Source organism: Gymnoscopelus microlampas (genome assembly GCF_963454915.1).
Source record: "Gymnoscopelus microlampas genome assembly, chromosome: 11".
Lineage (NCBI taxonomy): Eukaryota > Metazoa > Chordata > Actinopteri > Myctophiformes > Myctophidae > Gymnoscopelus > Gymnoscopelus microlampas.
Genome location: NC_139948.1, coordinates 37,440,361 through 37,466,198, shown reverse-complemented (window position 1 = coordinate 37,466,198; position 25,838 = coordinate 37,440,361). Strand labels below are relative to the sequence as shown.

The 25,838-nt window shown below is 41.7% G+C and overlaps 2 protein-coding genes across 2 annotated transcripts; one reads left to right on the top strand and one right to left on the bottom strand.

Annotated features, from left to right (window-relative positions):
- Positions 1–411: 411 nt before the first annotated feature.
- On the bottom strand, positions 412–6,047 carry LOC311056259 (transmembrane emp24 domain-containing protein 1-like). The gene is made up of 4 exons (XM_084072745.1): positions 5,736–6,047; positions 2,587–2,684; positions 1,599–1,788; positions 412–983 (listed from the first exon to the last, which is right to left on the bottom strand). Exons 1-4 carry the CDS (start codon positions 5,931–5,933, stop codon positions 765–767), a joined length of 705 nt encoding a protein of 234 aa, XP_083928871.1. The 5' UTR covers positions 5,934–6,047; the 3' UTR covers positions 412–764.
- An 11,974-nt stretch (positions 6,048–18,021) lies between these two features.
- tnfsf14 (TNF superfamily member 14) lies at positions 18,022–21,996 on the top strand. The gene is made up of 4 exons (XM_084072746.1): positions 18,022–18,585; positions 20,788–20,821; positions 21,155–21,226; positions 21,592–21,996. Exons 1-4 carry the CDS (start codon positions 18,382–18,384, stop codon positions 21,978–21,980), a joined length of 699 nt encoding a protein of 232 aa, XP_083928872.1. The 5' UTR covers positions 18,022–18,381; the 3' UTR covers positions 21,981–21,996.
- The last annotated feature ends 3,842 nt before the right edge of the window (positions 21,997–25,838 follow it).

Below are 25,838 nucleotides of genomic sequence, written 5' to 3'. Positions count from 1 at the left end.
GACTGCTGCACTGATATTTCCAAAAAAGATACGAGGAGGAAGAAAATTTGTGTTTATTAATGCAATACAGTATATACAGTAATAATCTCATTAATAAATACTCTGTTGCTTTACAATTATAATTAAAAAAATAAGATCCAACTTTGAACTGAGCTGGCTTGAAATTCAGTGCTTCTGACTGGCATGAATAGGTTTGGCACTAGAGCTTAAGGCATAGTTTAGGTTTTTAATTAAAAAACTAATTTGATTCATACTAAACTTGGCACGCTTCTGGTGTTGCCATTTTGGAAGAAGAGATTGCAGTTTTACAGAGAAAAACATTTTTTTTAGTAGCTCCTTTCAAGCCGTGTTTCATAATATCGGCATAATTCTTTCCCAAGAAATGTTTTTGCCAGTATATATAATCTATCTAATAGGAATACAAGAACGCTCGCCCCAAAACACGCTCGCCCCGGGTCAAATCCGTCGCCACCAGGTGTTCCTTAATGTAACCTCAGTAAACTATGCTTAAACCTAACCTCGGTAAAACGGTGCCAAAACCTAACCTTATTCCTAAACTTAACCTCAGTAAAACTATGCCTAACCCTAAACTTAAATCTAACCTTATCCTCAGTAAAACAAATACAAGAATAAAAGAACCGCTGGGGGCGAGCGGTCTGCAAAAGGAAATGGGGCGAGCGTGTTTTGGGGCGAGTCTTCCGGTTACGTAAAAGAGTCTTTAAGTCTTGCAGCTCTGCAGTAAGCACACTTGTCGAGGGCCTGTGCTACGAACAGACCCTTTTCTTGCTCTCGAAGAGGCGTTGCAGCATGTAGATCTGAGTGACGGCTACGGTCAGGATGACCAGCAGGTTGACACATGACCAGAAGGACACACGCCACAGGTTGTCTTCCAAAAGGTAGCGGTCCCGGGCCTCGAAGGCGCGGAGCATGGTCTGGACCTTCCGGCTCTTCTCCAGGTGCCAGTAAATGGTTTCTATGGTTGCCTATACGCAGGAAAAGTGCAGCAAACATCAGATCAGAGCGGTGCGGGTGACAGCTACACAGTAAAATCCTCAGTGTTCAGAGTGTACAAATGGACCTGTGGTACAGTATGAGAGATCAAAGGGTAACTATGACATTAGTTTTGTTGTTGCAGACCAGTGGTTCTCAACCTGTGGTGTCGAGACCCACGGGGGTCACCAAATGATTTTGGTGTGGTCCCCAGGTGACAGTGAAGTGACAATTTAAGGATTTTTAAGACCTTTTTTAATAACAAAAGAAAAAAGACCATTACTGCATCAAAAGTAATCAACAGACTATACTATAAAAACTGGTCAAACATTGGCCAAATTGACAAATTATAAAAGAGGCAAATATTGTGAAAATATCTGATCTACAAGCTCAACGCCTCACATTGCGAGGCGTTGTGAGCTTGTAGTTCCGGCTATTTTCACAAAATAGCCGAAATTTTCACAAATCTGTGGAACCGAGTCAAACAATTGAACGCCTCAACTGCTAGGGGTTGGGGGGGGGTCCCCAGTTGAAATATGATTATTTTGGGGGCCTGAAAAGGTTGAGAACCACTGTTGCAGACAGTGTTTTGTTCCAGTGACTCTCACCCTGAAGTCCTCCAGTTTGTACTCCACCATGCTGTCCTGGGTGGCCACGTCGTCCGCCCAATCCTCAACTTCTTCGTGGCTCTTGTCCTGACTGCTGATGATCACCTCGAAGAACACCGTCTTCTCCGCCAGCTTACTGAAGCTGTTGTCAAAACACAGCCGGTAGTCTCCGGCCTCGGTGAGATCCACTCTGGGGGGAAAAGGACGACACCGTTTCACTCCACTTCTCCCCTCACTGCCTAAACACTGAACATTGACTGAATACTCTCTCATAATGATGAGCTATCGTAAGATGATTTAATTGCACACATTGTGCAGAGGGCATTTCTGGCATGTCTCTCCATATTTCAGCCTGTTTATTCACTTGTGTTTCAGGTTTAATAGCTTTAGGTTTAATAGCACATTTACACGAGATGTTTTTTCAAAATGTAATAACGACTGAAAGTCAAAAACAACTGAAAGTATTATTATACTGTACAACTGTCCTCACAGGCACCAGGCAAAACATTCAAGTCTTTCAATTTTTGCCTGACTGCTCTTGATGTCACGCCACTCAGTGAAACACAGACAGTCTGAAATCAGTGGGACAATCTGCAAAATAAATATAGTATTTATTCCGAAATGTATAAGAGGAGAGAAGAACGAGGTGGACAGGACAGACTCTGTCTGTAGGATACACCACTTATTAAAAGCTCATTAGCTGTGTATTTTGGGGGTCCCATGCTGGCAAATAAGGATATTATAGTGCAGTGGTTCTCAAAGTGGGTTCCAGGGGCTCTCAGGGTTCCTTGTAGGGGTTCTAAAATGACCGTTACAAGTCTGTAACTCTGACAGTTTACAAATGGAACCAAATGGACCCTCATGGGTCCATTTGGTTCCATTTGTATACTGTCAAGAGTTAAGGTGTGTCCTTGAAATTTAAAAGTTTGAGAACCACTGTTATAGTGTATGCAGAATAAAACCAGCCCTATAGAAATCTACAACTTACGTGTGGATCCCATCAGATCTCCTAAAGTCAGAGACCAGCTTATATCCGCTGGGGGAGATGAGGGTAAAGCCCACATCCAGACCAGACCCTGCTATCACCTGGTAGGGGAAAGAAAGAGATACTGGTAAGAAGAACACAGGGCATTCAAGACTACTAAGGCTGATTTATACACCGTCATATGACAGAGCATGGGTGTGTTCTGTTACAGCACCCTCACTACCCTGAGGGGGGAGGGGCACTGACCAGACCCCCACAGAAATGACATCTAGTCCAACAGAGTATTGATACTTTTATCAGGCTTGCTTTACTAACATTTTAAAATGTCATCCATTAAAACGCTAAAAGTAGGCCTACAGAAATGTATTTGACGACTGAAGCAAGTTAAGTAAAATTATTATATTTCTTTATTATTAAAGACCCATCTTTAATAATAACCATTCATTACTTAAAAGTGAATATCTCTGTATGATTGCATGCACTTATCAAACCCCAAGGGGGGGGGGGGGGGTCTGGGCGGTCGTCCCCCAGAAACCTTTTAACGTAGTAGATACATGTTCTGGTGAATTTTGGGAGTTTGATACCAAATCAAGGAGATTATTCACATGACTAGCATGTTCTTATTTTGCCTTCCAGAGACCCAGCTCACAGGCCGGGGCTAGGCCTTGATCTGTCTCTCTAGGCAACAGATTTTCATATTCAAATTCAAGTTCCCTGCAGGACAGTAAAACCTTCAGAGTTCAATTGGATTTTACAGTGCACCTTTTGCATGAACTCAAGTTAGCTCACAGAACTGTACAGTATGCCCTGAAGGCTGAAGAAGGCCGTGCAGGTCGCTACGCATAGGTTATCCCAGTTTTTAACAAATTCCATTATGAAATAGCCACATCAATAAAGGCTTTTAAACCTTTTTCACCAGAAGAGTGCCTTGTTTTTTTCCCCTTTGTTGCACGTTTTCAGTCCCCTACCAAAGAGCACCTTCGCTACACTTTTTTGAACTTCCGAGCACCCCCTTTCCTTTCCTTTTTTACAGTATAACTGAGCTGTGCTTTGTTGTGTTATTTTTATCCAGTATTGCTAGGACGTTATCATACCATAAATGCCACCATGTTCCCAAAATACAACACCATCAGCAGACCTTGTGAGAAATCTATGAATAATATCACATTATGAACCAGCCCCTTGGCTTCACAGGCAAGCATTAGTGTGGTTTCCCTTTGTGAGCAGGTGAGATAAAGAGGTCTGCATAAGGAATCTCCATCATTACAGCCATTCAGCAATCAGCCCAGTGTTCATGCCCCTAAGCAATGTGTCAGCTGTTTGAGGATATCCTGGGAATCCTGGCAGGCTCCACTCTGACTAGTACATGATTTTGGGGGGGTCCCCAGATGACAGTGAAGTGTTTAACTGCAGTTTTTAACGGCAACAAAAGTCATCAACAAACTAACTGGTAAAACATTGGCCAAATTATCAAATAATATAAGAAAGAGGCAATATTTTTTTAATAGTTCAAATAATATTATTATTAATAATAATAATTATTATAATAGTCTACAAGTTCACAACGCCTCGCAACTCAAGGCATTGGAACCGTGTCAAACCAATTTTTATGTCTCAACTCCTACATTCCAAGTGCTTGGAGTGGAGGGGAGTGGGATGGGAAAGAGTCTGAATAGCCTACTGTATGTACAGGCACTGTGCTCTGACGTGTTAAAGCACGAGTTCACCCATTTTCAACCTATATTCATATACATTGGTCCTCACTAATGCTCATTATAAAATGGTAAAAGGTTTGTGTACCCGTCTCAGACGAGGGCTGTGGACAGTTCAGAAACCCACCTACCAGTGACAGCAGGTGTTTTATTTATCTTTCTAAACAAGATTTCAAATTTTGTATTTTGATTTTTACTAACATGAGAAAAAGGTCTTCCTTCTATTATAGCACGCTAACTTTCCAGGAATAGAAATAGAAATATGGGCTGTATTGCCAAACATTGGAACTTCCTCATTGAGATAGAAAGAGCATTTCTGCATTCTATTCTTACAATGGGAGTCTATGATAGTGTCGTCACTCTCATACTAGATCAGCTGGCTTGGATTCCCCATCAATGATGTCACTGGTAGGCAGGGGCGGATATTTGAACTAGGCAGACCACGCACTTGCATGGAGCCCCGAGGCAGGGGGTGACCCCACCTCCCCCCTAAAAAAAAATATATATATAATCTCATGAAATCACAATAAAAAACAAACACAAACAACATACACAAACATAAATTATCTATACATCTATACACATAACACATTACAAGTATAGATTACAACAAAAACTCTTATTTTGAAATGCGCATTGTTTTGAAAGGAAACAGATTTCTGAGTCAAGCCTACGTTCCCCATGCATGAGTAAAAGTAAACAACACGGACGTGGTGGGACATTATGGAATATAAAGACTTTGGGGCAAAAGTTCATATTTACCACCATGCTCTCTGAAACCAAGACAATGTGGGCCTATGGGACAACGTGTGTTCTCTTTCTCATCTTTGCAGAAGGTGAGTAAGTAATTAATCTAGTGCTGACAGTGGTGGTGTGTGTCCAAATAATGATATTTGAACTGGGGACCCCCCAGCTTGACAAGCACTTGGAATTGTAGGAGTTGAGGCGTTTAGATTTAGTTTGACTCCGTTCACAGATAACTATTGTGAAAATAGCAGATCTACAAGCTCACGACCCCTTGTAGATCAGCTATTTTCAAAATGTTTGTATTTCCTATATATTATTTGATAAATTGGCCAATATTTGACCAGTTTTTATAGTATAGTTTGATGCTTACGATGCAGTAGGCCTAGTGGTCTTTTTCATTTCATTTATTTATTTTTAGGTATTAAAAAGGTCTTAAAGTCCTTACATTGTCACTTTTCTGTCATCTGGAGACCCCCTGGGAATCCCGACCCACAGTTTGGGAACCACTGCTTTAACTTTACCTCGGATTGTATGCAGCCTTGCAGCAGTCAAGGAACCAAATAGAGGAAAACAAACAACCTGATCAAAGTCCATTTCCACGTGTTCAGCGGATGGTATCCACTATTGATTTATATATAAACCTCCAACCACTGATTCAAGGTGTAAAGAGAGAGAGAGGGACAGAGATATTACCTGGTATTCTATTTCCATACTCCAATTTTTCGCAGTGGTTTGGAAAAAACATTCCGTTTTGCCAGCAGGTAATAAGATGGTGAATTCAGCGTCTTGGTTAATTTGTCCCAACCCGAAAGTCAAGTCCATAACAAGCGCAAAACATGTCAGCACACAGAGTTTAGCAGAAACTTTAGACACTATCCATTCGCAACACATTGCTTAAGAGGCTAATTCCTGTGTCTACTGAGATTTGCTCATACGAGATACATAGGCTAATAAAACTATGTTTGTTACTCTCAACTCATATTCTTACTGTGGTTTAAAAATAAAGAAAAACATGAACCTTCTCGACCAAAGTTGAAATGAGTTAAATAGAGATTAGCCCAATAGCGCTGTAGTCTGACCGGTGGCCACCTGTCTGTCCACCTCCAAACCTGCAGAGCTGGCGCCCCTGTGTGGGACACAACCAGTGGTGCAACCAGTGGTTAGACTCCTGACCTTACGACCTCTGTAATGTCAACTCTCCATCTCTCCTGACTGTCTCTCTAGTAAGAGTGAGTCACTAGCTGTCCTGTCTCCTTTCAAATAAAAACAAATACTGAAATCAACCCAACGACTAATGCTTGTCTCCAAGCATTGGAGAATTGTGTTGTTGTTTTTTTTACTGGTATAGTTGCTTGTTTTAATCGGCTTATTTTGATACTCGACTATTTATTTTCAGTCATATTTAATTTCCATTCATGTGTGTGTGTGTGTGTGTGTGTGTGTGTGTGTGTGTGTGTGTGTGTGTGTGTGTGTGTGTGTGTGTGTGTGTGTGTGTGTGTGTGTGTGTGTGTGTGTGCGTGCGTGCGTGCGTGCGTGCGTGCGTGCGTGATCTCATCTGCGTGCCGTGTTGTTCCAAATATGCATAGCATTTGTCATTTCATATGTAGTCCAGGCCTGCCAAGTTGTGCCAACATCTGACTGTGAGAAGGGGGGGGGGGGCTAGGGGTCCTCTCCCCGAAACTTTTTAACAATCAGGCTTGCATTGACTAGCATTGGGAAATGATGGATACATCCATTAAAACAAAAAACTAGGTCATACAGAATGTATTTGATCATGACTGAAGCAATGTAAGACCAATCTTTAATAGACCAATTATTTGTTTACTAACATTGAGACTGGACGCACAGGTGATTGTTTCACACAATCAATTCCCAAACTGTTGTTTTGGGGTGCGCTGGTTTCAGCACACCCCAACCCCCTCTTGTGTGTTGGCTAGTGAGGCGCGTCCTATAGCGAGACCTGACAGAATGGGTTTCATTGCGTGCATAATGGTTGCACGCATACTGGTTCTTATCAGTGTGACGTCGTCTGTTAAGGGGTCTATAATAATCATTCATTACTTAGCTACCCGCTCTGTAGTATGTCTGTATGTGCGAGTGTGTCTCCAGCCGTTCACACTACTGTATGCCTGCCGAAAGTTAAAAGGTTGGAATTTACACCAACGTGTGTGTGTGTGTGTGTGTGTGTGTGTGTGTGTGTGTGTGTGTGTGTGTGTGTGTGTGTGTGTGTGTGTGTGTGTGTGTGTGTGTGTGTGTGTGTGTGTGTGTGTGTGTGTGTGTGTGTGTGTGTGTGTGTGTGTGTGTGTGTGTGCGTGCGTGCGTGCGTGCGTGCGTGCGTGCGTGCGTGCTTGCGTGCGTGGGCTGTTTGAGATTTGAGAACCACTGTAGGCTACTAGACCACTCACTGGCTGCAGTTACATGGACAGTTTTATTCGGAATGAATGCACTTCTATTCGGAATGAATGAATTCATTCAGAATAGAAATGCTCATGTAAACACCTCAATTGGAATAGAATATTCCATTCCAGTCTGACCCGAATGCATTTTCATTCGGTTTAGGAGGGGTGGTATATACCGTTTGAATCGGTGTATACCAATCGGAATTGACCATATAAACACTTTATTCCGAACGCTCCTGTCTGTTTGGAATACATGCATTCCTTTGCGCATGTCCGTGCTTAGTAGTACTGTCAGAATTGTCCAAAAATGACCTATCTAATCTCTAATTCGGCCACGGCTGGTGCTGAGAAGCGCTCGCTCCTGCAGGATAAAATGAATGATTCTATTCTATAGCGTCATTTAATAAGCCGGCTGTAATGGTTAAGCCCAGATTTGTCCAGGAGAACGGACGCTCCGAGGATTTCTGGCCTATAGGTTACATTTATATGGATCGTTTTCTAAACGGATATTTTAGTCCTCCGTTTTTAAAAAGAATCCCTGATTCCCAGGACACATGACAAAGATAAAAAAATAATCCCTGTCCACACATAAACGCAGAAACGCATTAATGCGTTTCTGCGTTTACGTGTGGACAGGGATTTTTTTCTGATCAATATTATTGATCAGCTAGCTGATCAGATTTCAGATTTACATTTATTTTATATATAAGGGGCCAAATACATATACCTTTTTAATCACATGTTAAGGCCCAATACTGCAATAGCTGCATTATTTTAATAGCATACGTGAACAAAAATAAACGAAAACAACATTATTATGGCGCAGCTACAGCGCAAACAGCTGAGTTTTACTTCATCAATTCATTCCATGGGTAGCCGGAACGGTCGTCCCAAAATACCCCGTCCCACGCACCTTTTCAGCGGGCCATCCACGGCCGTTCCATGGTCGCTGGATTTTGACCCGGGGTGATTGTGTTTTAGGACGACAGACCCCGCATTCAACCCGTGTGCGCTACTCGGCGCAGAAAGAGGGGTTTCGTCACAGTGAATGAATTGCAGCATTTTTCAAAGCCTTTTCATAATACATTCGGCATAAGGAGTAGCCTATACTTTCTACTTTAAGTATATTTTGATGCCAATACGTTTGTACTTTTGCCATAAATGAGCGTGCCTTGTTTCCTAGACTGTAGTGTTGCTCTCTCTCTCTCTACATGTATTATTATAATGACCATGAGCGGTCCGGTGTTTATTATTATAATGACCATGTGCAAATTGTATGTTAAGACTTAGACAGGGGCCATTTTCGAATTGCAACCTCCTGAAGGTGTATCTTTAGGGCGGTTTTGAAAGTGACTAGGGGTTTACACTCCTTTACTCCTTTTGGTAGGGCATTACACATTTTTGATGAATAGCATGAGAACGTGTTCATTCCCTTTGTTGTGCCAAATCTGGGTTGAACATGATTCGTGGAGCTGCCTCTGGTGTTACGATCGTGGACTTCATTAACGTTTTGGAAGTATTTTGACAAATACAGGGGGATCCCAATGTTGTGGTGTATCTTGAAGACCAGGCCCATAGCAAGTTGCTGTACTCTGTCCTCAACCCTAAGCCATCCAATCCTAGCAAAATGAGCAGGGGTTAGATGGGTTTTGTGATGAGGCCAAGAAGTAGCCTTACTAGTTTGTTTTGGGATGTTTGGAGCCTTGTTTTTAAGCCCTTGGAGGTGTTGTGATACCATGAGGAGCATGCATAATCGTAATAACCTTGTATGAGGGCCCCTGCAAGAATCTTCAAAGTATTCTTACTGACTAGACTTCCAATCCTATACAAAAAGCGTATTCTTTGGTTGACCTTTTTGATTGTTTTTTGTTACCGGAGAGGTTTGCCTCCAAGATGGAACCCAGGTAGGTCATTTCCTCCTTTCTTGTGATAACATCATCACCCACTTTGATCTTGAAACTCTCAGCCTTGCTAAGGTTAGAACTGGACCAAAGAGGATGGATTCAGTTTTACCCAGGTGTAATGATAGTTTGTTGTCGGAGAGCCAGATACAGATCTTGTTGAGTTCAGTGCTGAGTTTTCTCAACCTGCAGCTTGTCCCTGTCCGAGACCAGCAGAGCCGAGTCATCTGCGAACAGGAACAGTATGCAGTCGCAAGCTGAAGACATATCGTTCACATATATCAGGAACAGTAAAGGTCCTAGTATACTTCCTTGCGGAACACCACAAGTCACTGGGAGGGGACTGGGTGCCGTTTACTTCCACCACTTGCTCCCTCCCTTCATCAAAACATATTGCTTTGAGCTTATCGATCATAATTGGGTAATTAACGGTGTCAAAGGCCTTCTGGAGGTCCAGCATGACAATGCCGCAATATTTGCCATTGTCGACATCTTGTTTGATAGAGTCGTTCAAATAGAGAAGGCATGTGTCAGTGGAGTGGTTTGTTCTGAAACCAGATTGGAATTTGTAAATTAGATTTTTCTCTGCAAGATACTTATCGACCTGTTCGTAGACTATTTTTTCCATGACTTTCAAGATGGAGCTAAGAATATAAATATGGCGGTAGTTACCAGGGTCTAATTGGTTTCCTTTTTTGTACAGAGGGGTCACCCTTGCTTTTTTTAAGTCGTTAGGGACCCGTCCCTGTATGATGGAGAGGTTTATTATGTGAGTAATGATTGGAGCAATGGAGGCGGCTGAGTCTTTTAGAAATTTGGAGGGGATATTGTCGAGGCCTGTGGTTCTGTGTTGTTGTAGTGCGCTCAATTTTTTAAACACCTCATCTGTTTTCACAGGGGAGAGTTTAAAATCATCTTTGCGTAAATGGTAAAATGGTAAATGGTGCATTTATATAGCGCTTTTATCCAAAGCGCTTTACATTGATTGTGCCATTAACCCATTCACACACACATTCATACACTGATGGCGGAGGAAACCATGCAAGGCACCAACCTGCTCATCGGGAGCAATTAGGGGTTCAGCGTCTTGCTCAAGGACACTTCGACACTAACTCTAGGGGAGCGTCCCAGCCCGGGATCGAACTGGGAAACCTTGCGGTTTTCCAGTTCACTCTACCCGGCCACGGCTTTGTTTTTCGTAAAATGAGTCAACATACCGTACTCTTTACCGTAGCTCCCAGAGTGAGGGGGTAGTTTTACAACCAGATCTGAGGCTATGGTCGTAAAGAATATGTTGAGGACACCCTATGGTGGGACCATAGCGGCGCCATTGCAGGGTGTAATCCCTGACATCAGCCGTGTTTACTGCTTGTGTTTTAGTTACAGCAGTGGCGGACGCACGATCTCTTTATGAGTAAGGCCAGGCAAATCAGGCGGTCGCGGTGGCGACGCGTTGGCGCCTGGCTGACGTTCGTTTAGGCGTCCTCGCGTCGATGAGTTTGCTCTGGACAAACTTTTTTTTTTACGCTGGTGCCATTGCTGTCTAGCTCTCTGCTGTCTCACACACACACACGCACACGCACACACACACACACACACACACACACACACACACACACACACACACACACACACACACACACACACACACACACACACACACACACACACACACACACACACACACACACACACACACACTTATCATCCAAAACAACCAGATACAGTAAACACAACAGACCTATATCACTATAGCACCCAATATTACTCATACCGTCTGATGAGTCGTCTACTAGGCCTACTGTATGTTGGAGAGTTTTCACAGGTTAAATCCTGCGGTGTTAATTTAACTCAGAGAATGTGCATTATGTAAACTGTACGGGTCCATTTGGTCACACTTGGTTACACATTCTCTGACAGATACAACCGATAAAGTAAAGTAAACATAACAGATCACTAGTATCGCTGTAGCACCCATATTAGTCATCCTTTCTGAGTTGTCTACTGTACTGTATGTAAGATTTCAGTTAAACCTTTAAAAGAATCCCTGGCTAATAAGCCTTATATGTCTTAATACATTAAGGCCTGAGTCCGATTCTTAAAATGTTTTCTAAATCCAAAAAAATAAAAATATATTTTTTCACGATTTAAAAAAAAACAAAACATGATTGAAAGCTCATAGCTCAGCACTCGGTGCCGCACTATGAGCTTTCAATCATGTCGTAATTATCACATTTAAATGACAGTTCAAATGAGCACAATTGCCCCAATAAATGAAAATAAAATAAAAATCAAAAAGCAACACTCAGAGTACTTAAAGGGGCTACACCATGAATTTCATTTTTTTTTAGGTTTTTAGTATTTTTTGGGCTCCCCAGTGTCTCTTGTACCCCAAAAAATATTTGTTTTTAACATTCAGTCATTCATGCTCATTTCATGGATTTCCTGAATGGGCGTGTCTGAACAGGCCATTTCAGAATGGCTGTGCAAGTGATGTCACTTGCACTGATTTTGCATTGACGATGGCCAGACAGAATTGCTCAGTAGCTCCCCCCTGCCCAATAGGACGTTTTGGTATTGCAGCTGAAAAAGCTTGGAATGACAGACAGTCAGATTGTGAGAAAAAATATCTGGATGTTTTTTAGGCTTACAACCTGTTTAAAACGTATTAGGGGGCAATATTTATATATAATATATTTTTTTTTAATTCATGGTGTAGCCCCTTTAAATACAGCTGTGGGGCGATGTTTCAATCATGTCAGTATGTTATTACGTCATTACTCTGGGTTCTGCTTTTTGATTTTGGCAATTGTGCGTCATTTAAATGTGATAATAACGTACTGACATGATTGAAACATCGCCCACAGCTGTATTTAAGTGACTGATTAGCCAAAATGCCAGATAGACCCTGATGAAGACATTCTAGGTCGAAACGCGCTGGTCATACTCATTTGCTCTCCACGGAACACTAACACAATTTCTCCCAAAGAACATGGATCGTTTTGGTTATAAGCCCACTTGTTTCTATGATGAAAGAGCAAGTTGAAATGTTACTAACTTTCCGTGGTTTTGTCTGCTCCGAGGACGCTATTGTTAAATGAGTTTCGGTTTGTTTCCAGTGGGAATTGAGCAGCACACATGTAAATCCCGCCCACTACATTTGATTGGGTAAAGCGCGGCCTGCTTCCTGATCTGAAGGCATGCCCACGCCACGCCAATGTGCACGGGTTGTCAACACGGCTACCGACAGATCCAAGCGCAGCGATGGATCTGTTCTTGAGAGATTAGCCTTGCTCTAAATAAATTCATAAATTTTTTTCACATGAGACGGAGTGCATTGGAATTCTTTTCTTTGTGTGCCTGTGTGTGTGTGTGTGTGTGTGTGCGCGCGCGTAAGTAGTTGTTTGCATGCTTGTATATGTTTAGGGCCTTATCAACTTGCTCTTTGGGAGACTGTGAACCTCCTTGGGCCATTGTGGCTGTGAAGCTGTCCTCAGTGCTGTTGTCAGAGGAACAGAGGACACATGTCTAGAATGATGATGTTGTCCTCAGTGTCGTGCTGTGGTCAGAGGAACAGAGGACACATGTCTAGAATGATGATGTTGTCTTCAATGCCATGCTGTTGTCAGAGGATCAGACGACAGCTAGATGAGCAGTAGCGGGTCAGGGGAAGAACCGCCTGTGGCAGCTGATGAGACTCTAACCCCTTAACAGGCAGTAAATCCTCAACAATCTTCTTGAGCAAGGAGGAGAGTGGAGTGCAGTCTGTACTGGGGGAATTGCACATCAGCGGGAGGGAGTGGACAACTTTGAAAAGATGTCAGGGGTAACGGAGTGTGTGTCGGGCATCCTGGGTGCTTCCGCTGGTGGTCTGGTTAGAGAGACACTGAGGCTATTGAGGTGAACTGTCCCTTCAAGTGGCATGTTGGCTGGGAGTTATTGCCTTATGGGAGGACCATAAATAATGGCACCAGATCCAGGGACAACTTTACCTGACAGAAAGGAAACACTTGTGACTTTACAGAGGAAGCTCGAGGCCATCAGGGCCAGCCACTCCCACCCCCTCCACACGGAGATGGAAGAGCAAGAGGATGGAAGGATTTGTTCCTTTACCCCGAGATGAGGTTGGAGGGACTTTGTCAGTCCTTTGTGCCGGCTGCTATGAGAATGTACAGCGATGCACGCAAGGGTCAACACTAATTTACTTTCTGTGACTCATATGGCGGTATGCAATTATTGTAACATGCACTCTGTTGTCATCTGTAACGTTACCTGTGGTTTGTGCTGATGTCATTCATAACTCTGCTTGCTTATCTATGCTTAATTTCTTTCTCATTCTGTATCAGGCAGGATGATGTGTATACATTAGTATACTTTTTATTAATAATTGATGGTGTCTATCTATCTAAAATGCAAAAAGTAGGTCTACAGAAATGTATTTGATCATGACCGAAGCAACGTAAGAGACCCATCTTTAATAATAACCATTCATTACTTAAAAGTGAATATCTCTGTATGATTGCATGCACTGACCCCCCCCCCCCCCCAAGCGTCTAGTCTGGACCGGCAAAGAAAGTGTTTCTTTCCATTGCTCATGATGACAGGTGGATGCCCAGCTTTGCTCTCCGAGACTGAGTCATTCTACAAACCACTCGTTACTGAATCTTAAAGGGAATTTCCACCCGGGGTCTCTCTATCACATTTGTTGAAAAAAGTATACTTCCCTACAGAGTGGAATGACCTCACAACCAGCTCTCTAGCCAGACCAGTTCCGTATAAATTGCATTTGCTATTTTGTTTTGGGGAGGCATTAGTTCAGTGTTCATGTTTATTTGTCTGTCTGTCCGTCTGTGTGTGTGTGTGTGTGTGTGTGTGTGTGTGTGTGTGTGTGTGTGTGTGTGTGTGTGTGTGTGTGTGTGTGTGTGTGTGTGTGTGTGTGTGTGTGTGTGTGTGTGTGTGTGTGTGTGTGTGTGTGTGTGTGTGTGTGCGCGTGTGTGCAACATAGAGAAGCTCTGTCAGTGAAAAGAGGACACTGACAGAGGAAGTGGTTTTCAGTGTTTTTTCTGTTTGCAAGCAGGGGTTGTGAGGGGGATTTATAGCACGCTGGCTAGGGCCATTGCTCGTTCTGATTATCTGAATAAATTGCACTTCAGATTGCACTTATTTTGCCATCTGAAGACACATTTGAAACATTTTTTTTGTTACACTGCTGCTATTACTAAACCATTCACAGATAATGTTTGACATAGTCAACAAATCAGAGCATGAAATCCCACCATTAAACCCCGCCTTTCTGCCTGAAGCAGTCATCTCCTAACAAATGCATCTCAATAGCAACCTTTTTAATAAGAGATCTCTGTTGGGACTTATGTTGACCAGTGCTCAGCAAAGCTGGATAAGTAACATCATCATCGACATCTCAGTTGATGTGGAATAAAGTGCAAAATCCAGTATTGCTTGAGTCACGCATTTGCTTGTTCCAAGTTGCATGTTACTGTGTGCTCTGCTCATTGCTAATGTTCTTCCGGAGGGACAGTAAGACGAGTCACATTGTTAGCTTGAGGATCAGTTCTTGTTGGCAAGGAACACTGTTGTGTGATGGAGTATATTAGGCTTTAACCAATTAAACCCTATCTAGGCCTACTTAGTTGACAGGGGTCCCCAGGGGTCTGTTGTTGGTCCCCCCCCCCCTCCTTTCTGTCGTGATCATGGCCTCTGTCTGTGTAAGGTGTGCCTCTGTTTTGTTTTGTCTCTGATGTAACTGTTTTCCTGCTCCTATTTCCCCTCAGCCAGTCTCCTCTCTCCTCTCCCTGAGGCCAGGAGTCTGATTGCCCTGAGTGCTGTCACCTGTGAGGACCAGCTGAGCCTGGTTGGGTCACGAGACCCTGAGACTATAAAGACGATAGACTGTCTTATTTCTGTTCTTGTGTGTGTTCAGTGCTAGCCTGGAAACCAGACGAATCTGCCATTGCAAAGAAAAAAAAGTAATTACCCTTTGCAGATTTGGTCTGGGTCTCTGCTTGGTTGTGATTGGATTTCGCTGCCCCCTAAGTTGTGTGGCACCAATCAGGGCCCAGTATGCAAATGAGGGACGGGTTTATCATCAGAGGCATTTTTTTAATCAGCCCCTTGGAAATGCAGTTCCGCACAGAGATTCCAGACTAATATCTACGCAGTGACATTAGTCTGTCCATGCCAGGCTAGCTCAGTGCTGGGTCATAAGTTGTGTGTGAGGTTCTTTGTTGCGAGTGTTATGTTTGAGTTCAGTTATTGTGTTAGTTACAACAGTCTGTGTAAGTTATGTTAAGTGTGTGTGTGTGTGTGTGTGTGTGTGTGTGTGTGTGTGTGTGTGTGTGTGTGTGTGTGTGTGTGTGTGTGTGTGTGTGTGTGTGTGTGTGTGTGTGTGTGTGTGTGTGTGTGTGTGCGCGCTAGGGCTGGTAAATTAATATTCGAATTTCGAATATTCCTCAAATATGGGGGAAATATGTATAATCGAATATGAAAATTAATATTTGAATAAAAATAAAAAAAATCATGTTTATTTGACAGGAACAATACAAAAAACAATGTATTATTGGATCCGAACACTTGATACATTGTTTTTTGTATTGTCCCTGTTTAATTTTTTCATTCAATATTTTTTTAAATAATGATAATAATAATTATATTCGAATATATTCGAATATCTGCCAATTTTTAAGACCAATATTTGAATATAATTTCTGAGGAAAGTTACCAGCCCTAGTGCGTGAGCGTGCGTGCGTGCGTGCGTGCATGCATGCGTGCGCGTGTGCGTGTGTGTGTGTGTGTGTGTGTGTGTGTGTGTGTGTGCATGCGCAGATTGTTTATCTGTATCATTCAAGTCAAGTTTGAGTTCCTGCACTTGGGTCCTGACACCAGTTCCTGACAGTCTTAACAAAACAGCCGATCTACAGGTTCATAATGCACTGTGTCATGAATTTGTAGATCAACTGTTTTCACCAAATAACTGCCTATTTTTGATGAATGGTCCCCGGGCCTACAGTTTGCCCAGAATAGGAATATAATGTTTCATGTGGTTACCAGGACTTGATCCTCAAGGTTAAGAAGCACCACTTTCAATCAATTGTGTCTTTAAATCTATCCTCAATACCACAGTTTTGTCTGTAAGCCCGGGCTCCATTCGTAGGACATTTAAAAAAATGTTTTTATAGAAATAAATGATTCCCGCAACTATATTTTCAAAATATACACAAAACAATTATAAAAAATAAATCCTGCTGGGCACCGGCCTAATCGGGAATGATTCAAGTTGGAAATGCATTCCCCATCCGGTTATGCAATACCCGTTGTAACCGTTTTTCTGTCTGTTTGTGTCCCTTTTATGCCCATTAGGGATGGGCATTTGGACCTTTTTTGGTAAAGGTTTAGCCGTTGGTCTGTATACTGTCTATAATGTCATAGTACAGGGGTCTTAAACGTTTTCAGGCCAGGGACCCCCTAGCTGAGAGAGAGATGAAGCAGGGACCCCCTTTATATACATGTTTTCCCCCTCTACACCTATATACCTCTTTGCCAAAAATATCAGATGTACAAGCTCACAACGCCTCGCAGTGTGAGGCGTTGTGAGCTTGTAGATCTGCTATTTTTGGCCAAAGTTCTCCTCAGAAAAGGGAAACTAGGGTTCAAGTGGTTAAGGTAAAATAAAAAATCCTATCACACAAAGATTTGGCGGACCCCCTGTAGTAACTCTGAGGACCCCCTTGGGGTCCCGGACCCCCTGTTGAAGACCCCTGTCATAGTAGACATCTATAGTAGGAATTCAAAGATCTTCCAGATTTATTTTCTCTCAAAATGATGAAAATAGCAGATGAGCTTGTAGATCTGCACATTTTTTCAAATAGGTCCCCACCCCATTAGAGATCTCGTGTGGGAAATAACAGAGAAAGTCCAGCGGATCATGCATCAGTCATTTCTGAGAAGACTGAACCAAAGTCTAGCCAGACAACAGCCGTCTGAGGAGGACCATTGTAAAGTACGTCTGCATTAGCATTTATGCACGCATGCTCATGGTGCAACTATTTGATTTTTTCTTTGTTCTCTGGTTTGATCTCCTTTACCCCTTGCCCCCCCCCCCTTCTTATTCTTCTTCTCTTTCTTTTTTTCTATGTAAATAATAACGATACGATGGGAACTATGCACGAAAACTTTTTTTTGTTCTTCTGTAAACCTGCGATGTGACAATAAAGCTGATTCTGATTCTGATTACAGAAAAGGTCTTTGCATAAAGTGAAAACAACTTTTATAAGCCTGACAGAGATACTGTCTTTGAGACTGTTGTCACAACAGGGTTGTGAAACACCAATATAAATCCTGCAGCCCCATACATTGGGGTTCATTTCACCACTTCCTGATACCAAGTGATAAGACATAAAAGAACACAAATGTTTTCATGTAACAAAAAGGTGGCTTGCCGTAAATACGTACTGTGCACGTGTCAGCTGTCACACATGTCATAGTTGTTTCACGTAATGGAAGTGAGTGTAGTGAGAAAGAGAAGGAAGTCAAAAATGTGAGATATTTCAACATTGTTATCAAGTGGGAGGCCGTAAAGGGGGAGGTTAAGATGCATTGTACATTTAATACGTCTCTCAATTTAATACGCTCATCTTTTACCTTGGTGGTGTGACTTGTCCTAAATCTCTGTAGCTGTGGATGCATTTGTTAATAATTTTGATTGCTTTACTTGCCCCTGCTGTGAGCACGTAGCCTAGGGGTGTCTCTCTCTGGTTTCTCTAGTGAGACATTTTTGGTTGGATGTGTATTGCGTATATATATCTGTGGTTGACAGTTCTTGTCTGAGTCGCCTTGCATCTTGAACCGACTGTAACCGATCCCACCCACACACTCATACTCATTCTCACTACGAGGAAGTCTTCATTTCTCGTCACAGACCCCTGAGCCCCTCTCGGACTACGACGTAAACGCGTCCTTCTCCTGGATGATCATTTCTTCTTTTCGTACATCTCCCGTTTGAGAAGTAGAACAGATACTGAAGCCATGGATCAGGGTAGTAGTGCCCAGTATCCCTCTGTGTTTGTGGTAGACAGCCATGGGGCCTACCCTCCGATGCCCCCCAGGATCAAGCGTCCACCACGGCGTGCCAAGGTGGCTCAGACCCTGCTGTTCTTCCTGGTGAGCATGGCACTGTTCGGCATGGCCATCGAAGCCTGCTTCATCTATCGTCTCTACCACCCTGGCCCGGTAAGTGCTAACATTGTCTGTAGTGTATGGATCACCTCCCTATAGACCCTCAACCTGTGGGTGGGGACCCCCACATGATTTCTTTTTTTTTTGGGGGGGGGGGTGCCACAGATGACAGTAAAGTGACAATTGAAGGACTTTTAAGACCTTTTTAATACCTTTTTTTAAAATGAAATGAAATGAAAAAAGACTTACTGAATCAAAAGTAATCAACAAACTATTCTATAAAAACTGGTGAAACATTGGCCAAATTGTCAAATAATATATGAAAGAGGCAAACATTGTTCAAATAGCCCTGCAAGCTAACAACGCCTCGCATGAATATTGTTTTTCACAATATTCATCTGTGGAAGCAAGTCAAACTAAATGTAATGCCTCAACTCCTATACAATTCCAAACGGTGGAGGGTGGAGGGTCCCCAGTTCAAATATGATTATTTTGGGGGGGTCACTCTCTTTAGCTGAGAGTCTCACTTTCACTTTAATATTTATTTTTGTCCAACACCTTATTTTAAAGTCATATTTTATAAAAACAGCATAGATATCGGTGCTGTCTGGCTCAAACAATGTGTCTCTATATTTGACCCTTTTCTGTTTTATTTACAATGTTGTGCAAAAGTATAGCCAAAACAGCCGATCTGCAAGCTCACTTACTTCTAGAGCTGCTGTTGTTGAAACATTTTTGAAACATTGATCATTTTCAAATCAATCCACTTTCAGCCAGGTTGTAAGTGGTTCTACAGTATGTGTAGAATCTATACATATGGAAAGTACTAACAAGAGCTTGTGACTAACTAATAACTACATTGGATCCATTGGAACACAGGTTTCCTGAAAAGTAAGGATTTTGGGCATACTCTACAAGGTTTTCTGCCTGACAACTTGTACATTAGCAGCAGAAGAGACAAGACAAGCTCACAAGCAAAGACACAACCCAAAAAATCATCCAAATCTACATAATAACATAAAATGCCATGCCATACACAGTAATTGTTGTTGATTATTGAACCAACAAGAACATTACACAATACGAATTAAATTCCCCGATTATGCTATGAACTGAGCAAATGAATTGATCATTTAGAATACTGTAAAGCACACAGTATTTGATGGAGAGAAAAATGTGTATGCATGTGCCACATCAGCTATACTCTACATTCCATCATTCTAGGATTCAATCAGATTCTGCCCCAAAGTGTGGGACTACTGTATATTTTTGTCATAATACTATTTTATGCAAAACAAAACGCTGACAATTCAAAATAACTTTGTATATTTCAGCAGTGAAAGAAGTTGTGACTTGAGGGCCTTCACTTTCCATTCCTTATGTAATATTTCATTTAATGAATGACGTTTGAGATGGAAATGAAAGTGACCCTCCTACTCTTTCTTTTAAAAGTGCTGATGGTGAAATTATTTCACTATGAGGAAGAGGATGGAGTGGAGATGGAGAAGTATCTTAGCCGTAACTTCATTTCGGAGAAATTACGTTCTAAAGGGCACGCACGATGTTCCGTGACGATGTCTGGTCAGGTGCCTTTGCAATACTGCATAGGTTCCGTTTCCACTCACTAAGGGTCCTCCTTATGTGTGGAAACCGAGTTTGTGGGCAGGGTGAAAGAGGTGGTCTTGTTTGCTGCATGGGGGCTGTGATCTACTTTTCTTTCTTTGTTTTCTGGATTCTAGCTTTTTGGGAAATATTATGCTTTTAGGATGCAATGTTAATCAAAAATGACAGTACAGTAATCAGAAAGAAAACAAAACATGTTGCCCATCTTTAAACCTAACCCTAACCCTAACCTTAAACCTAATCCTAACCTTGAACCCAACCCAATCCCCTAAATCTAACTTTTAAATTCCTAATCTTAACTTTGACCCCAACGCAAGTCTTTTTAATTGTAACCTTACCTTAGCTCTGAACATCTTTCTTAGCCATCAAAACTACCCTTTCATGGGGACCAAAACAATGTCCCCATAAGGTTAGGTTTGTCTGGCTGTAGGCTACTATCCATGTGGGATACTTTGGGCCCCAGATGTATAGCTAAACAAGTACACACACATACTGTGCGCACGCACGCAGGTGCGTGCGCTCGCGCAAACACACACACACACACACACACAAACACACACACACACACACACACACACACACGCATATTGTGCTGTATCAAGGAGGAGTAATCCCTTTTCATTCCCATTCTAGGCGGAGTCAGCAACTGCTTCAAAAGTTATTGGAGGTACGTATTTGTCAGTCTCTGTTTCTTCCTTGTTCCATTAATTACGTTCATCATATTGTTACTGTCGGGTGGAAACCTTGGCCAAAACCGTTCCTTTTTTATTATTATTTTGAAACCATTTTTAAATATTGAAAATAGGCGATCCACAAGCTGTTCTTGTGCTTGTTTGAGGTTGTATATCGGCTATTTTTACTACTTTTGAGTGACACTCTTATATGATGAAGCAGGGCATTAATTTACGGGGGGAAAAACATTGGAGACACAATATGGAGATATGAGGTTTGTGCCAACAGCAACGATATACAATAAGATGCATTCCTGTTCCCAACACAGAAGCTGTTCCACCACCAACTAAACGACCAAACCCTGTGGTCCTGCCTTCCAAACCTGTTGCACACCTGAAAGGTGAGATCTTTACCATTCAAAGTTTTGCTCTCATATGGGTGGATTAGTACCATCACACACTGTTGAGTGATTATTGATATTTCATCACCTTCTTCCCTCGATATCTGATACATAGCTCATTGATCATTGACTAGAAGGTTCACAACCACAAATAATCCGCGATTGATTGATTGATTGATTGATTGATTTATTGAATTCTTTATTAGTCAGAACGAGGTACAGTCAGACATTTAGGCTAAAAGGATAATACAAAAAAGTCCTGGGGACTTGTTTCCATTCCATTTTAATCAGTTTATATAAAGAAAATGCTCTGATTTTACTGTGTATGATGTCAATCTGTGACCATTATCTTCTCTGTTTTACAGCCAGTCAGCCACAGGCCAGCGGAGTTAAGATCATGTCATGGAGCATGGACGCAGACATCCTCTATGAGATGGAGATAAAAGATGAAAAACTTGTCATTCAAAAGGAGGGCTACTACTACGTCTATTCCAAAGTGTTCTTCACGGAACGCGATGCATTTGACCACTGTGTCAAGGTTGATACACCACGTTACCTTGGTAAACCCATAACCCTTCTGCAGTCCAGAAAATCCTCCCACAACTCAGGAAAAGGACAGGTACGATCAAACAGCTACTTGGGTGGAGTGTTCCACCTGTTCGAAGGAGACAGCCTCTTTGTTGAAGTGAAGGACACCTCACAGATTGTACAGTTCTGGGCCCATGAAAACTATTTTGGTGCATACATGATATAGAATAGTGTTTCTCAATGGGGGCGGGGGGGGGGGGGTGGTGGTGGTTAATACTGACATGATACTGACATTGACATGACACTGACCATGATACTGACCATGACACTGACCATGATACTGACCATGACACTGACCATGATACTGACCATGACACTGACCATGACACTGACCATGATACTGACCATGACACTGACCATGACACTGACCATGATACTGACCATGACACTGACCATGACACTGACCATGATACTGACCATGGTACTGACCATGGCGCTGACCATGATACTGACCATGATACTGACCTGATACTGACCATGATACTGACATGATACTGACCATGATACTGACATGATACTGACCATGATACTGACCATGATACTGACATGATACTGACCATGATACTGACCATGATACTGACCATGATACTGACATGATACTGACCATGATACTGACCATGATACTGACCATGATACTGACCATGATACTGACATGATATTGATGGTGTCAGTATCATGGTCAGTATCATGTCACTATCCTGGTGTAATAATCACATACAATCTGATATTTGGAAATCGTGTTTTCTACATTACAGACACAATACACAATAAAAAATAAAGCTTGCATTTTAATTGGGTGTGGGGGTCCGGTAAGGGACCTGGATATTGGATAGGGGGCACTGGCCCAAAAAGGTTGAGAAACACTGATATATCACACCACATCATACCAATGTGGACATGATAGCATATTGTTTCTGCCCTAAATCCCTACAACCCTTAAAGTTCATAAAACCTACGAGTTAGATCATTTCGGTGGTGTTTGGTGGGGCTTCTATGATGTCCCTTTTTTATATTTTTGTAATGCAATCATTACTGGAATGTAGGGATGGACAATTAACCGAAACAGATTTCTTATAATCGACTAAATCGATAAGTCTGATAAGTCTAAATTAAGCCCTGTATTATACAGTACTTCGTTGTACAATGGTGGCCTGCAAAATGTATGTGTGAAATTTACAAACTCACAATACGTTGCATCGTGGCACGTTGTGAGCTTGAAAATAATAATCGTTCATTAATGGTAATCGAGGCAAAAGTTTTAAATAATTGTGATATTGCTTTGAAGTCATATCGCCCAGCCCTACTGGAAGGTATGAAAGCTGTTTGTTTATTTCTGGACCAGATCCAAAACTCTGCTGGGTAGAGTGGCGTTAGTGTTGTCGTTGCATCACACTGGAGGTGAAGTTGTGCAATCTTGTTTAGTAATGTAAGCTGTATACTCTTTGAATGCTTTACTTTTAAATAATCTCTCAAATCTGTGTGTGTGTGTGTGTGTGTGTGTGTGTGTGTGTGTGTGTGTGTGTGTGTGTGTGTGTGTGTGTGTGTGTGTGTGTGTGTGTGTGTGTGTGTGTGTGTGTGTGTGTGTGTGTGTGTGTGTGTGCGTGCGTGCGTGCGTGCGTGCGTGCGTGCGTGCGTGCGTGCGTGCGTATCGCATTGTATTCTACGCCATCAAAATCAATCACTGTAGGCTTGTTTATAAATTAATTGGTTTCTATTGTTTCTGAAAAACACATACTATGTATGCAATTTATCTAAGTCTCCAGTGATTAAAGGAATGAATGTGTTGATCAAAATTATGTTTTTTATTATTTCAGTGTATTGAATATTAAACATCAATCTAATCCTAACTCATAGCCTGTGTTTCTTGCCATTTTCTTTGAGTTTTTTTTTATTATATAGCCTATATACTAATAACATATATATGTTATATGTTCAATAACATATCTGCCCTTAACGTGAACAAACACAAATTTGTCACTGTTGTAACTACATAATTCTTATTGCCACAAGGTGTTTTGCAATTCGCTGTCAAATAGTAAAGTTTGGTCTGTTAACCGGGGACCGGAAGTTGGCCATGGTTTCCTAGCAATTATAGACAGTTGAAGTCATCTATAGGCTTTATCATAGGCAGCGTATGACACGATTGGCACGGACTTGTAAACATTGTTTCTTTTGACATCTTCAAAGTGAATGTTTAAGCTATTCTTAGTTTTCAGTAGGACCTTTGGGGCTCTGTTATTGACATGAATGACAATACATTTCAATTTAATAAAGGCAAACATTTACGCTTAGGGGCCATCTGAGCTCTTGGGCCTCTGGGCTCGGTAATCCACACCTGGGCTTTACGTATGTGGAGTAAACTCTTGCATGTCTTTGCACAGAAGAGCAGGCTAGGCTGTCCTGTATAGCTATATGTATATAGCTTCTGTTGAGTGGTCTCAGAGGCAGGATATCACACCCACTCACTAAAACCACATCGCAGCTAAAACCACAATGTGCACACACGCCTGTACAGAAGGTAAAATAGGCCAACACTGATGTCTATTTATCTGTCTTATGAATCACTTAATTTATACTTCATTGTACTACTATTGCTCACCGAAAACCAGTTATTTTCAATGAGCAGCATGGTTGTAGTATAAATTAAGTCTAAGTGAAGTATAAGTTAAGTTAAAGTATAAAGATATAAACCTCAACCTACAGCTTTAATCACAGAGTTGAGCCAATTCAAGTCACTTGCACCATAAATACATAAAGTGATTGTGATCTCACAATCACTGTGGAATTGGTCATGGTTTCCAATGTTTCTGAAAAACACATAATAAGTATGCAATTTATCAAATTCTCCAGAGATAAAGGAATTCATTTGTTTATTAATCTAACTCATAGCCATGTGTTTAATAGCCTTATCAAGATTCTAGATTATTTTTGGCATGTCATGGCGAAGAAGCTGTATACACACCCACACAAAAACAACAAGTCTTCTATCTCCCTCCATCTCTCTCTCTCTCTCTCTCTCTCTCTCTCTCTCTCTCTCTCTCTCTCTCTCTCTCTATCTAGAAGAGCTTTTCTTCTTATTTCTGTGCATTCACAATGCTCTGTCGCTCTTTCCGTTCAGCTGTGCCCTGTTCGCAGAATCTACATTCTAAGAGCACCTACGCTGCAGGCCTCAGTTGTTTGTGTTGTAAACTGCAGAGGAAGTGGAGGTGGGGACGGCTGGGGGAGATATGAACAGCAGGTAACACACGTGGCTGTATTGCTGACTCATTTCATTTCCAACCCCCAACCAGTGGTGTTAAGTAACTAAGTACATTTACTCAAGTACAATTGTGAGGTAGTAAGGTGAAATATCCCTTTTAGTACACATTTTAGGTACTTTTACTTTACTTGACTCTTTCCAATTTTCTGTACTTTTACTTCTACTCCACTAGATCTCAGAAGCAAACATTATACTTTTACTCCACTACAATTATTTGAAAACTTTAGTTACTAGTGACTTTTATATTATTATTGCAAAACATACATTGACCACTTCAGCCCAATATACATTTCGGCCATTTGAAAATAACCGATCTACAAGCTCACAATCAAAGCTCACGTCATTGAAGTTTATTGTATACATTTGAAAAACTGGTGAAACGGGACATAATGCATAATGAATACTCTCTACTTTTGGTCGGCTATTTTAAGTATTTTATATCAATACTTTTGTACTTTTACTCAAGTAAATGTTTTATTCCGTACTTTTACTGGTAACAGAGTATTTCGACATTTCAGTATTGATACTTTTACTTATGTAAAAAATGTGTACTTTTTCCACCACTGCCCCCAACCAGGAGAGTTAAGGCTAGATGTTTTGTGTGTGCATCTGATCTCTATGCCGATGGGGAAGGGGGGCATTCAATTGGAACTTGGGTCCTGTTTGATTGGAACTTTGTCCAACCTTCTCCCCTGTAATCTGTCAATTCATCTGTGCGATCCTGTTGCTTTCTGTATTCTGTTTTCAATACTGTATGTATGTTGT

What these genes read in the sequence shown, in the direction of transcription:
- LOC311056259 (XM_084072745.1), bottom strand. Translation starts at nt 5,933, where the DNA reads ATGTGTTGCGAATGGATAGTGTCTAAAGTTTCTGCTAAACTCTGTGTG. An exon ending in GTATGGAAATAGAATACCAG is followed by an intron (nt 2,685 to 5,735) that starts GTAATATCTCTG and finishes TTCCCCTACCAG; the next exon opens with GTGATAGCAGGGTCTGGTCT. An exon ending in AGATCTGATGGGATCCACAC is followed by an intron (nt 1,789 to 2,586) that starts GTAAGTTGTAGA and finishes TTTTCCCCCCAG; the next exon opens with AGTGGATCTCACCGAGGCCG.
- tnfsf14 (XM_084072746.1), top strand. Translation starts at nt 18,382, where the DNA reads ATGGATCAGGGTAGTAGTGCCCAGTATCCCTCTGTGTTTGTGGTAGAC. An exon ending in TGCTTCAAAAGTTATTGGAG is followed by an intron (nt 20,822 to 21,154) that starts GTACGTATTTGT and finishes TTCCCAACACAG; the next exon opens with AAGCTGTTCCACCACCAACT. An exon ending in ACCTGTTGCACACCTGAAAG is followed by an intron (nt 21,227 to 21,591) that starts GTGAGATCTTTA and finishes TCTGTTTTACAG; the next exon opens with CCAGTCAGCCACAGGCCAGC.